The sequence below is a fragment of the Rhinolophus ferrumequinum genome, chromosome 23, assembly GCF_004115265.2.
Source record: "Rhinolophus ferrumequinum isolate MPI-CBG mRhiFer1 chromosome 23, mRhiFer1_v1.p, whole genome shotgun sequence".
NCBI lineage: Eukaryota > Metazoa > Chordata > Mammalia > Chiroptera > Rhinolophidae > Rhinolophus > Rhinolophus ferrumequinum.
The window spans coordinates 4558007-4571254 of record NC_046306.1 but is presented as its reverse complement, the minus strand read 5'-3'; the positions used below and the strand labels follow the sequence as shown (position 1 = coordinate 4571254).

At 53.0% G+C, this 13248-nt stretch overlaps 2 protein-coding genes across 2 annotated transcripts in view; both read right to left on the bottom strand.

Annotated features, from left to right (window-relative positions):
• BMP7 (bone morphogenetic protein 7) overlaps positions 1-9074 on the bottom strand; it is a 77662-nt gene extending 68588 nt beyond the window's left edge. The window contains exon 1 of the mRNA XM_033095432.1: positions 8126-9074. Coding sequence (XP_032951323.1) covers positions 8126-8543 — 418 coding nt within the window. The 5' untranslated portion in view covers positions 8544-9074. The remainder of the gene's footprint in view (positions 1-8125) is intronic.
• LOC117016250 (collagen alpha-1(I) chain-like) lies at positions 8554-12013 on the bottom strand. The gene is made up of 3 exons (XM_033095448.1): positions 11962-12013; positions 9242-9478; positions 8554-9089 (listed from the first exon to the last, which is right to left on the bottom strand). The coding sequence occupies exons 1-3, from the start codon at positions 12011-12013 to the stop codon at positions 8554-8556; spliced, it is 825 nt and encodes a 274-aa protein (XP_032951339.1).
• Between the last annotated feature and the right edge of the window lie 1235 nt (positions 12014-13248).

Below are 13248 nucleotides of genomic sequence, written 5' to 3'. Positions count from 1 at the left end.
TAACTCCATTTACACAGACTAGACATACGAAGGATCAAAATTATCAAAATTTAGGACCAGACCTTTCGCTCATTGATCCCAAACAGTTGAACCACAATTTTGAAAGATCAAATTCCAGCACATTGAAAATTTTAGTGATAGCAAAACTGGTGAAATTTGTCTCATTAATTAAGCAAACTCTTTGTATCAACTAATAACGATCAATTAGATAAAACATGTAATTAGCTCACGATAACATTTTTGTATCATTTTTATCTTTAGCTCCTCCTAAATATCTGTGTCAGTCTTTGTTTTACAAAGTACCGACTATCCTAAAACAGTAATAGTTATACTATTTATTTCTATTTAGGGTGTGTACTCAAAAATGTATTGTGGGGATGCAAAATTAAAAACCATTCAGAAGACATGTCTTCATCTCGTCCGTGCACAGTCACAGCCAAAGTCTGAGCACCTTCTGTGTCACCAGAGTTCTGGGAGGCAGTGCAAGAGAGTAAGGATGTCTGAAAAAACAGTCAAGAAAAAGTCCTTTATCAAAGGCCAAAACTCAAGTCATGGAAACCACAGACTAGCTCGCCTGCCTTTGTGTGTGTGGATAAGTTGCTGGGCAGATGAGCCCTGGGAGCTTTACAGGACCATTCTAGACTGACTGTCATGCTAAGTGCTTAGATTTTTTTTTTTTTTTCCAAAGTACATGAAAGCAAGAGAGAGAGGCTGGTGTTACAAGACAGTACAGGCCTAACTCCAGTGCTTAGAAACCTGCAAGCCCTCGATGTTGGAAACAGTGCAAGTTTGTATTCACAGCCAAATTTAATTAAGCCAGACAACAAAAGATGGAAACTTGAAAGCTACTCTGGGGAGATAAAGATGTGAGAGAATAACACGTGACCTCAAAGATGCAGGGAAACTCAATACTCACTAGGTCAGATTTTTCAAACAAGTAGAGAAAGAGCTGGAGGGAATTTACGGGAAGCCTTGAGCGAGAAAGCCCACCCCTCCTCTCGGGCCCTGAAGACCGGCTTCGCTCCGAGTCCTCTGGTCTTCAGAGGCTTCCAAAGGCACTGAACCCACACAAGGCCTTTGTCACAGCCGCGCTGCAGCTGGGGGAGGAGGGGGCAGCCTCGCACCTGCTCCAATAAAAAGTAGGGAAGTTGTGCTGTTCTGTCAATGAATGCTTTGGGCTTGTCACGCCCTTGAAGGAAAAGACAATTTGTACTTTGACCATCTTCCAGAAAGGGGTGGGAAGAAATATTTCAGTAATGTGATTTTTCAAAATTAAAACTTTACTTTGGAATAATTTTTGATTTAGAGAAAAGCTGCAAGATAGTACAGAGTTCCTGTATAACCCTCACTCCGTTTCAGCTTCCTGAATAGTAAACTTTTTAAATAGCCATAGATGCTAAAAGCGAGAGAAGGAATTAGCGTTATGCTCTCCTCATCTTCAGATACGTTTGGTGTGCTCATTCAAATTTCATTGATCTCTGAAAGAAGAGGAAAACACGCCATTTTCCTGACATGTTTGAAATAACACGGGGTGGCTTAATCTCGGTATTATAAGACTGAGTACTTAAAAACTGACATTTGGACTAATACCGAGGTGACTAGCCGTCTGGACACCACCACCGTAATAACAAGAACTACCAGTTATCATGCACCTACTGTGTGCCAGGCTCCACACACACGTGCTGTGATTTTGTCCTCACGAGGATTGGTGGCGAAGGGGATTACTATTCAGCCTCATAACACGAGGAAACAAACTGAGAGATGTTCAGTAACTTGCTCAAGGTCACGCAGCTGATCTGCAACCCTAGTGGAAACAGACACATGGGTTTAAGCTGTGTCTAAAGAGAATCACTGTGGATGCCGTGCCATTCTCCCCTGCCAAGTCACACCCTCCGCTGTCACCGAGAACTTCCGTTACACGGCAGTAAAGCCCCCCAACCCCCCACTCCATATATCATCCAGAATTAGCTGCAAAGTGTCAGGAGACTTGGCCAGGCAGCTCCAAGCATCAGCGAGGGCTGGAAGCCTTCACCGGGAAGCCTTTAGAGCAAGCCGCAGTTGGCAGCCCCTGCTCCTGCATGGAAACAAATTAACATTGGCATTCCAAACTCAGGAAAGGAAGGAAATTGGAAACACAGTTTATACTTGGCCAGCCCTTTGAAATACTGTACCATGCTACCGACATCAATTAATGAAAAGCAGGGTTGTGCTGAGAGGCTCTGGTTTGGAAATGCATTAACACACGTTAAACATGTTTGTACAGGAACCGGATTATAAGCGCCCTGGCTCCAAAACAATAAAGCAATTACCCTAAAACTGGTGCTCTCTGAGTTGTCATTAATTCAATCCACTCCACGCGGATCAGCAAAGGCTTTGCGCGGCTCCCAACAATGCCTTCCGACACAAATGTTGAAAGGACAGCATCGCACATGCTACTCGGAGTTTCACATAAGTAAGTGTCAAACTTCATGTGCTCCTAATGTCCCCCCAAATCATAAACACTCCACTTTCGGGAGGAGAAAACACACAGCAGCAGCCCTGGTATGCAACGGCACTGCCATTCCGCATTGGGTGCGTGCGATGTTTCGCCAGGGAAGGGTAACTCTGAAATATCTGTTCCATATTAAGAAATACCAAGTCACATTTCTGTCAAATATTATTTGTCAAATGTCATTTGCTGCAAACCCCACAATTCAGTCGCAACTGAACACACAACTCATACTGGACGATTCACATAATAGCCGTGATCGTACACGGGGTGGTTTGCAGTGAAAGAACCCCCTTTCTCTGTAAACTGTTTCAGCAGTTGGAAAGAAAAGCATCTGAAGCTCTGGAATAAATAAAGCGCAGTGCCTTGAGCTGCCTGTGCAAAGGACCCAGCCGGCGGGGAGAATAGACTCAAAACAACCAGAAGGCGAGTGTCCTCTTCACAATTTCGTAAGAATGCTTCAGAGAAAAGATTTTAGATGATGTGACTGAATCTCAACATTTCTGGCTGGCAATGAAAGAATCGGCTAGTTTCTTGGAAGACTAGCATCCTAGGGCACTTCACCCACAGATACACCCACCTGCCTCCGTCTGGCCTCCAGGGTCTGGGCGACAAATGTCCCTCATGTTGCCGCTCTGCTCCCTCGCCCTGGTGACGTCACCCCGCAACTCTGCGTTGATCTGGGATCCATCAAGTTGGAGCCACTTGGGTGTGTAAAGCTAAATGTGTTATCATTTTCACCACAAATTAACAGTTTCTATGTAAATATTGGTGTTTCCTCACCCCATGAAGGCGAGAGGAGGCAAATGGCACCGGCACATTTGATTTAAACTAATTAAAAGCAGAGGGTCATGCAATGCAATATATTGATTTTACCAGTGGGACTTAAATCGTTTACAATAAGTGTACACAGCTGCAGCGCTCCCCCACCACCACGCTTTAAAGGCTAATCCTTACATTCCTTCTGACAATAACATGACAGGTCCCACACATCCCTGCCTGTGCCCCAACCCCTGGTGACACTGCCAGAGTGCATTAAGGCGAAGCTTTGCAGCAACTTGCAAAAAAAAAAAAAAAAAAAACCCAGTGTGTCGACAGCCCCCAGCTAGGTCTGAAGAGTGATTGCAAGAAAAGTTAAGGTGGCCAGCCATTTGGTGCAAAGGACTCTCCAGTCAGGACACGCAGCTGGTTAAATGGATGGGCAGGCCGGCGTAGGGTGGGGACTGGGGCGGTGTTAGGACACTCTGGTTCTTGCAATGGACCCAATATGACCTTACCCAACAGGGGGGGAAAGATATTGAAGCGATCGCGGTGATCAATCGACTTAGATGGGACTTTCCCTGGAATGCAGTCATCACCTCTCTCGGAGTTCAGCGGACATGTGACATTGGCGCACCTCGCAGGCATTCTGGTGGTCAGGGATGGCGCGCCAGCTGTGTTGATGTCGACAGAGGTAAGGCCCCAAACTGCCGCTCACAAGAGCTGCATCCCGGAAGCAGCATCCTCCCCCACCCCCTGCATTCAGACACTCGTTCCTCTGCTGCTCTGCAATCGATTTGTATCTGGGCCACCTCCCTTACCCCTGCGATGGGCCACTCCCCAACCGAATGACAAGCCTGGAATAAAAACCAAAAATAACCACCCAAGCGGGCATCCAGGGCTCAGCCTTAAACTGCTTGGGTTCCAGACGAGAAATACAAAGAAGATCAAAAAAGTTCAAATCTGGGTCACATACACCCTTGGGAGAAGGGGGAAGAAGATCTCTGATTTATAGAAGTGGGAAAACGAGGTTTAAAAGAAGTGATTTTGAAAGGGTTACTAAAAACACAGCTGTTGGTGCACTCCTATAGGGAAGGCACTCTGCAGAAAGAAAGAAAGAAAAAAAGAAAGAAGGGGGAAAGCCTGTGTGACATCTATATTAACCTCTGGCTGCTTACCAGTGAAGGCCGGCGCTTGGAGTACTGGAATGTGGAACGGCCCCTTCCAAATCTTAACACAAGCCAGGTTACAGCTGCAAACGCTGCAGCCCATGCGCCCTTCGAAGCACTCCCTGAAGGAAATTTTTAAACTGTAACAGAATCTTTTTCTAATACTCTACAGTGGTAGGGCCTGTTCTTAAGGGGCAAAGGGAGAGCGCTTAATGCCAAACACTTGTCAACAAAAAGGACAGCCAGATGGTATGAAGGAGAAGTCAAACAGCAAGGCCTCTCGCTGCTCTTCAGCTATATTCACAAAAGCCACTTTTATACGCGGAGCCCAATCGTGATAGGTTTCCAACTTTCTCTTTTTTTTTTAAATTTAGCTTTGAAGATTAAACAAATTTGGTTTCTTCACAGCCCGGACCAGAGATAAACACGCATCATACACTCCTAATGCCAGCCGGCTTCTTTAGAAGATTCCAAGAGAAGCTGCTGAATTTCTCCAAAGAAAGAATGGTGTGGGCCATCCCAGGGTTCCGTCTGCAGAATTCACAATGCCTGGGCACTATGTAAGAGAGGAGAGACTGTTTTGAATTCCAAAAATTAAGTCTACTCCGAGGAGTCGGGGGCTTGTTAATCCAAACCAGTTTACGACTCTCGCCATTGAACGAAGGGGTCCAGGCTGGGAAGACGTGAGTCTCAGTTCGGCAGCTCAGCCAGCATGACACCGGGCTTTCTTGTACAGGCTGGTCTTTGTCATAAGGTGCAGTCTGAAGTCCTTATTCTCGGCACCTGGTTTTGTCGTAAATTCTCCTCCAGTTCCCTCTCTAGTTTAGATCCTGCTCAGCCTGGCAAAAAGCTTGAATTCCGAGAAGGACTTATAGGAACAAAAACCAGTTTGGCTGCAGACAGAAGGAAGAATAAAGGCACCGGGTCTGCAAAAGCCTTCAGAATTCAGGCAGAGGTCTCCCAAGCACTTCAGGACAGTGGCGGTATGCAGTGGGGGGAGGAGAGGCCAGTGGAGAAAGTCAGCCTCCCCTCAAGATCTCCATTAAGTCCCCCAAAGTTCCCCCCAGGGCCCCTGGAGGATAACAAGTAATCATTTGATATGGACAAGTGACATTTTCTTACACTTAGGTAAAGTGTCAGACTAAACCCACCTTTAGGAAACTTTGTATGTTACAGATTAATATGATTTGCAATCCAAGGAAAAATGAGCTTTCTGAGCAAACTCAGCTTCTAGGAGAGTCTCGCACATGCCCCTCCAGTCCCACGCCAAGCCCCTCCTGCCAACGCCAAGCCCCTCCTGGGGAGAAAATCTGGGACCATGACAGAATGGAAGGGACAGGAATTTGATCCTTGGGCTGAGCAGAAATAGGTCAACCTTCGAAGCATCTACAGAAAACTCTCGCCAAACTGCCGTCCAAGTCTTCACCCAACTAATTACCTCGCGTTTTAGGGACAGAAAGAAAGAAAACAAGGTCAGCGCACTCTGTTAAAAGCCACTCTGCCGTCTAATTTGGAGTGAGGTTCCAGAAAGCAAGACCTGAGAAAGTCAGGACTGTCCCACAAAGCCCAAAGCCAGCCCTGATTAAGAGGCTCAGACAAGCCGGTCTTTGTCCTTTCAAGATGAAAGAAATGGGACTAACGGGGTTGAAAGGTGTGTGTACAGCCAGAGGAGGAAAACCACCCAGCTGCGGCCTTCCCAAACAAGTCTCAGCTTGCTCCCACCACCAAGGGGGAGCAAACAACCCTGCCCTAAGATTCCCAGGGGTACCCACTTGGTAACTTAGTCCTTCTCTGGTGGGGGGGCAGGGAGAGCCGTAGGTCTGCCCCTGCTATTGGTCCATGAGCTAAGTATGGTGCTTTTTGCATGGGATTTGCAGAGCCTTCCACAGAAGCCAGGGCTTCCAAATATTTTTTTAATGAGCCCAGCCAGGCTCTGAAGGCAGCCACTGGGACCTGCTGTGTTCACAGGTAGTCATGGGTACCCAACAGAACAGGATACCATAAATTCTGGCCAGAGAAAGGGCCCTGATTAACCCAGGCTTCAGGACAGCTACAGAGCTCTGCTTTAACTTACTTATGTATATGTATGTATTGGGATTTTTTTCTTTAGTTTCTGGTATAGGTCATAAATACACATTGTAAAAACAAAACAAAACAAAACAGAAAGCCACAGACAAAAGTGCAGGCAAGAAAAGCTCAGACCCCAGCTCCCACTGCCTAAGCCCCAGCGGCCAGGCCCGCCCCACCCCCCAGTGAAATCTATTTCCAGTTCCTGGTGTTTCTTCCAGTGGGAAGGGATGATCTACAAGCACATATGTAACCTCACTCATCTGCACCTTGCTTTTTTCCACCTCATACATCTTGGAGATTGTTCTAAACCGGGACATATGGAGCTGCTTCGTTCTAACAGGCTGCTTAGTATAATTTAAACTTTCTTGAAGTTATTTTGGCATCTAAACCTCCCACCCCTTGCTCGCTGAAACTTGTTTCACTGTTTGATTTTTGGCTATTATTAAGGGAAGACAATGGCGTCCCAGGACCTCCAGGGACCTTATCTGGAGCGGGAAGCATTAAGGGTGATCCCGGCTTCCCCGAGCCCTCCATCCACGCCCCCTGTGCTCGGCGGGGGGGGGGGGGGGCTTGAGTATCATTATTTCCATGTTGACACAGCGCCCGTGGGCGTAAGTTTGCTGTCTTGACTCTGTTCGGATTTTCGCAGCAAGTTACACATGTAGAATGAAAGCGGCTCAGGAAACAGCGCTATCGGGGCGTGTTATCTCGGAAACCAAATATTTGATCATCAGCCCTACAGCGCGCTGCCGGGGGTTAGTTTGAGCAAGTCTGGTGAGTGTGCGTGCACAGATGGAGGGAGAGCCACCGCACCCCCGCCGCAGCCCCAGCCTCGCGTCCCCCGGGCCGTCGCGGCTCCACTTCCGAGCCGGGTCCCCCAGCCGCCCCCGGCGGCGTCTCCTCCGAGATCCCGCGCCACCCAATCGCCAAAAGCCGTGGTTTGCGCGCCACATGTGATAAACGCTGAAAATGGATTCTGCCCGCCCGGGACCTATCATTAAATATTTAAAATAGAAAGCTCGCAATGGCAACGTTTCTTCCCCAGCTCCAGCCAGGAGAGTTGAGAGCGAGGGGGGCGGCCAGGAGAGGGGACCCGAGGCGCTCAGGGCGCGCAGCACGCTAGGGCAGGCGCACCGCGAGCGGACAGGTAGGGCTTACTAAGGCCGGGAAGGGGGCGCGACGCCCGGGATGCCAGGGCTCGGCAGGGCTGAGAGGGGCCCAGAAAGGGCGGGAAGGCAGCATCGCAGAGCAGGGCCCTTTAAATCCAGGTAGCGCGGGCCGCGCCGGCCCGGCACAGCTCACATGACCGAGCCCCGCGCTTTCAACTGAGCCGCGGCCGCTGGGCGCCTCCTTCTCCAGAGGTGCGGCCGCCAAGTTAACCCGAAGGGGCCTTCGGACCGGTCCTTCGCTCCCCAAAACGCCACAAGGCCAAATTAGCCTGGCTTTCCCTACAGTAGGGCGCGCACAGCTTGGGGTCCACTCGGACCGGGGGTAGGAGACTCTTGGCCAGGCACTATGGTTTTGCAAAGGGCCGGCGTGGAAAGATGGGCGGGCTGGACCTAAGAAGCGGCCCCCGCCTCCCTATTCCAAAGCGCCTCCTGACCCAGACGTTCACCCCCTTCCGCCTGTCCTCACTCACCGAGGTTGACGAAGCTCATGACCATATCGGCGTCGGTGAGGAAGTGGCTATCTTGCAGGCTGGCCAGAGGGGGGCCCTGGGTGCTGAAGACCGCCTTGTAGGGGTAGGAGAAGCCCTGGCCGTCGGGCCCGCCGCCCTCCTCCACCGCCATGGCGTTGTACAGGTCCAGCATGAACATGGGCGCCGAGTTGTGCTTGCCCTGGAGGTGGGGGCGCGGGCGATGGGGCAAGCCCAGGATGGAGAGGATCTCGCGCTGCATCTCCCGCCGCTCCTGGCTGCGGAGGCGCCGGTGGATGAAGCTCGAGTGTACCTCGTTGTCCAGGCTGAAGTCGGCCAGGGCGGAGCGCAGCAGGAACAGGGGCGCCCAGAGCGCCACGAAGCTGGGGGGCGCCGCGGCGCGCAGCGAGCGCACGTGCATCGCGCCGGCTCTACGCGCGACCCGGGCTCCAGGCACCCGGCCCCAGGGCCCGCGCCGGCCCAGGTGGCGGAGGGGGGCAGGCAGCCGTCCACGCCGCTCGGTCACTTGCTGCAGACGGGCCCCGCGGCGCCCGCGCCGGACATGGCCCCTCCCCGGCCCGCTGCTCTCTGCCCGGACCACCGCCCCCCGGCTCTGCGCTGGCCCCGGGGCCCCTCGCCCCGCACTCGCCCTGGCGCACCGCAGGGCTTGGAAACCGGCTCGAACGAGCGAGCAAGCGAGCAAGGAGGCGGGCGCGGGTGGGAGGAGCAGCCAGCAAACCTAGGAGCCCGGAGAGCGAGCGCCGGGGAGGCGGCGAGACGGCGGGCGGGCGGGCGAGCGCTCCTTCTTCCCGCTCCTCTCGCGCTCTGGCCCTCGGGCGGAGGCGACCCACCCTCTTCCGAACTCCGATCGCGGAGAGCAGGGACCCCGGGTCGCTCTCCCGGCCCTGCGAGCCCTTGATCGCACGAGAGGCCGCCTCGGGAGCCCCAGAGTGGTACGCGTTGGGGCCTGGGAGGAGGAGGACGAAGGGGAGGAGGAGGACGGCCTTCCAGGGGCCCCTCCCGCGCCCGCGGCCTCCCACCTGCCCTCGGCCCCGCCCTCCCCCCAGCTGCGCCCAATGGGTTCATTCATTCCTTCTAGTGCGCTCTACAAATATTTACCGAGTGCCCACAGGGTGCCCAGCGCCGGGCCGGGCGCCGCAGGGATGCCGAGGGAGGAATCCGAGCCGGCCTTCCCCCTCCCGGGATTCGCAATCCGGACCGGGAAGGAGGCCTGAGCTGGATTCGTGGGATTCGGGCCGTGGTGGAAGAAGCTGGGGGAATGCGAGGGGGCGCGAGCATCCGAGAAGGCTTCCCAAAGGAGGTGTCCCCAGCCCCTCCTGTCGCTCTGCCCCCTCCCTGTCACTCCAGCCTCTGACCCCGCTGTGCCCCTCCAACTTGTCGCCAGGTTGTCTTTGCACTTGCCATTCCCTCTGCCTAGGATTCTCTGCCCTCCCTTGATCCCTCCCCCACGGCCTTCATCAGTGCTGGGCTGGCCGACTCTCCACCTCCAGGTGCCACTCAGGTGCCACTTCCTCCCGGAGACCTTCCTTGAATAGCGTAGCTAAGGTCCCTTCCCCGCCTCATCCCCACACACACTCTTGTTTAATTTTCCTGAACTCCTCTCACCCTTTGGAATCACTGTTTGAATTATTCGTGCTTTCTTTATCGTCTTGTCTCCCGCACTAGAAATGCAACACTCTGGGGGACCAGGTCGGTGCTTTTCTCAGTTGCCCTGTACCGGAAGTGCCTTGAACCCCAGGCCTGGCAGCCACAAGGGCTGCACAACTGTTTTTTGAATAAATAAATGACATTGTGTGAGCTGGAGCATTCCTCCCTTTGGGGCCCAGTTTATTTCCAGTCACACCTCCGCCTGAGACCAGACCCCCAGCCCCAACCACTGTTTGACCTTCCCCATCAGCCCCTGCCTGACATCCAGTTTGCATCCAGTTCACCGCCGGGGGTCTGTGCTGGGGACCTCACTGGACAGACAGCCTCTCCTGGCCTCCTTTCTTCCCTCCCCTCATTGGTTCACCCCACGAACAATAGGGAACCACCCGCTGAGCCAAGTTCACACTGGGCATGGGCACAGGTCCCCCACACAACGTGGAACCTGTTATGGAACAGTAAGAGGACTGCTCTTCAGAGCCTTGGTTTCTTCTTCTGTAAATACGGGATCAAAATCACACTTCTCCAGCGTGGCAGTGAGGACCATTGGGTCAAAGTTCAGCCAGGCCTCCTTCCCCTCTTGGGGCTGCCCCACAAACCTGTGCTTCCCCTGGAAGGGGCTAGATGGAGCGTCAGCCCAGGGCATTTGGGATGAAAGGCAAGGGATGAATTTGGGACGGGGTTTCCTTTGGGAGGGGATCTGGCTAAGCCTCATCTAGCAGCAGGGAGAAAATTCCAAGAGCTACTTAGTACAGAGGAATCAGGTCTGCTAGCTTTCCTGGAACAGAGGTGGTTCTGCCAGGTGGCCCTATGGGGGCTTTTGGACAAGATGGCAGCCTGAGGGGCCACTTGGGTGGAGACAGGAGAGGCCAGAGTCCAGGCAAGGAGAAGAGAAATGCAAGGCTGCAGGTCCCAGCCACTCACATCACATAGGCAAGCCGTGTGGCATAGGCCCCAGGCTGCGAGATAGAACCCGCCCTGAATCCCCAGTGCCCAGGGCGGGGCCTCTGCTCACCTGTCAATCAAGGCACTCTGAACACCCTTCCACTTGCCTTTCATCCATTGACAACCTTCCTTCAACAAAGGTTTGTTGAGCACTTCCTCGGTGTCAGGGTGGGCTTCACGGGTGTGCAATCTATGTAGGCACCTATGCCCCCACACTCCGAAGGGTCCCACACGTCAGTAGTGAATGCTTTACTGTTGCCATATTACAACTCTTAGTAATCTATGAACAAAGGGCTCACATTTTCATTTTGTGCTGGACCCTGAAAATGCCAAGCACAGTGCTGGGCTGGAGGGTGCAGCACGCAGCAGGCCCCCAGGGTGGCCTCCCTCGTGAGGCTGGCTTTCAGGCCACAGGAGACAAAGCAAGAAGCTCAGATCTGGTTTGGGGGCGGGAGGAAAGGCAGTGCCTGTCCACGGATTCTCTCAGGGAAGGATGTGGCCGTGCAATGGAGGGACACACAGGAGGGTCACAAGGAGGAAAGACAGGGATGGGCACTGTGGAGGGGGGAACTGACACAGGGACCCTCTGAGGCAGCGGAGGGGTGCTGGCTGGCGTCCAGCGTCCACTAGAGAGTGTGCAACCCAGATGGTTTCAGCCTGTGATAAGTGACGGGGAAATAAACAAGGTGGCATGGTGGGAGGTGGGAAGAGGACCTCCTGGAGGCGATGCCATTGGCCTGGATCCTGGGAGAGTGAGAAAGAGAAGGCTTCCCCTGGGAACGGCATCCCAGGCAAAGCGACCAGCAAGGGCACAGCCCGCAGAGTCAGAAGCAGACGCCAGGCTGCCCAGAGCTGCCCCTGCCTCCCAGGGCAAAGCCACTGCGACAGCCCTGCCATCTCCAATGCCAGCTGAGATGAAGGTGGTTGCTTCTTAGCAAAACCTAAAATGCTATTCCTCTGCAGCAGCCTTCTCTGCTTTTTAATCCACTCTCAAATCTTTGCAGGGAGATTTTTTAACCAGCAAGTGAGGCTGGGGTGGGTGGGGGCAGCAGGTATGGGTGCTACCAATTTGCATATGAAAAACAACTGATTGTTCATCATCTGCCCTGTGCCCCCCACCACCCCCCAGCCACCCCTCTGTGCATCTCATTTGAGGCCACCTGAACCTGGCATACAGCAGGTGCTCAGTAAGTACCTGCTGAATGAATACTAGGAAGCACAGCCAGTACCTGGGAGCATGGCGCACTGAGGGCTGATGGTGCAGGCGCCAGGCTGAGGCATCTCCTAGAACCTTCCCCCCACCGCCCTTCCTTGGGGACGCCATCTTTCCTCACGCAAGATGACGAAACAACATGCTTTCCATATCCAAGACCTACCATGTTTCCCTGAAAATAAGACCTAACCAGAAAACAAGCCCTAGCATGATTTTTCAGGATGACATCCCCTGAACATAAGCCCTGATGCATCTTTGGGAGCAAAAATTAATATAAGACCCAGTCTTATTTTCGGGGAAACATGGTAGAAGAGATAAGGTTCCCTCTGAACTCCCACAGCCCCCTATTTAGCCTTCTCTTTCCTGTGAGCCATGTTGGGGGAGGGGTGGGCTCTTTATTTTCCCTGCTTTCTCCCCAAAGGAGCCCCCAAGACGTCACCATGCCCTCAGAGAAAGCTTTCTGAATGAATGAATGAATGAATGAATGAATACAAACACGCAGGCAGGGATTCCATCAGACGCTGATGTGAGAACTGAGGCCACCAGCAAAGGCTTCACAGTTGTTTAGAGAAAGTCGGGGGAGAGGCAGCAGCCCGCCCACCTGGTTTCAGTCCAGCCCCGCCACTTCCAATTGCACACCAAGCGTTTAACCTCTCTGTGCCTCAGTTCCTCCATCTGTGTCATTGGGGGACTGATAGTGGCTGTCTTGTAGGGTTGCTGGGAGGATTCAGAAGTTAATTCAATTCATGTAAAGGACTCTGCAAGGTGCCTGGGGCACAGAGTAAGCACTTGATAAAGTCAGCTACACACCATCTGGATGAAAAGGGAAATATGTTAACAGGAAAGCCTCCTAAGTTTAAAAATAACAACACAGTGTTTCATGATGGTCTGCTTTTTAGCCACGCAGAGAAAAGCAAATTTATCCTGACTCTGAGAGATCCGGTGCAGGAGTCCGCGAACAAGAGGGCAGAGCAGACAAGTAGTATTGGAGGTGGAAGGAAAATCCTTGCATTCTGTCCTCCCCCACCCCTTGCCATCCAGGGCCCAGGAACTCTCCCGGGCCTATCCCATTTCCCCCAGCAGCCACCCCCACTTGTGGTTCCCAAAGCCCAGGCACCCAGCGCTGGACTCCCAGGCCGTAACCCGATCTGCCCCAGTCTGCTCCACACCTGGGGCCAGCTCGCCTGGATGAAAGATGGGCTGGAAACGTGAGGGGTGTTACTGTGTCTGGCCCGCCCCAGCCAAGTGTCCGCACCCCTCGCTCGCTCGCTGGCCTCCCAGCACTGGGCAAGGAGTTTTCATT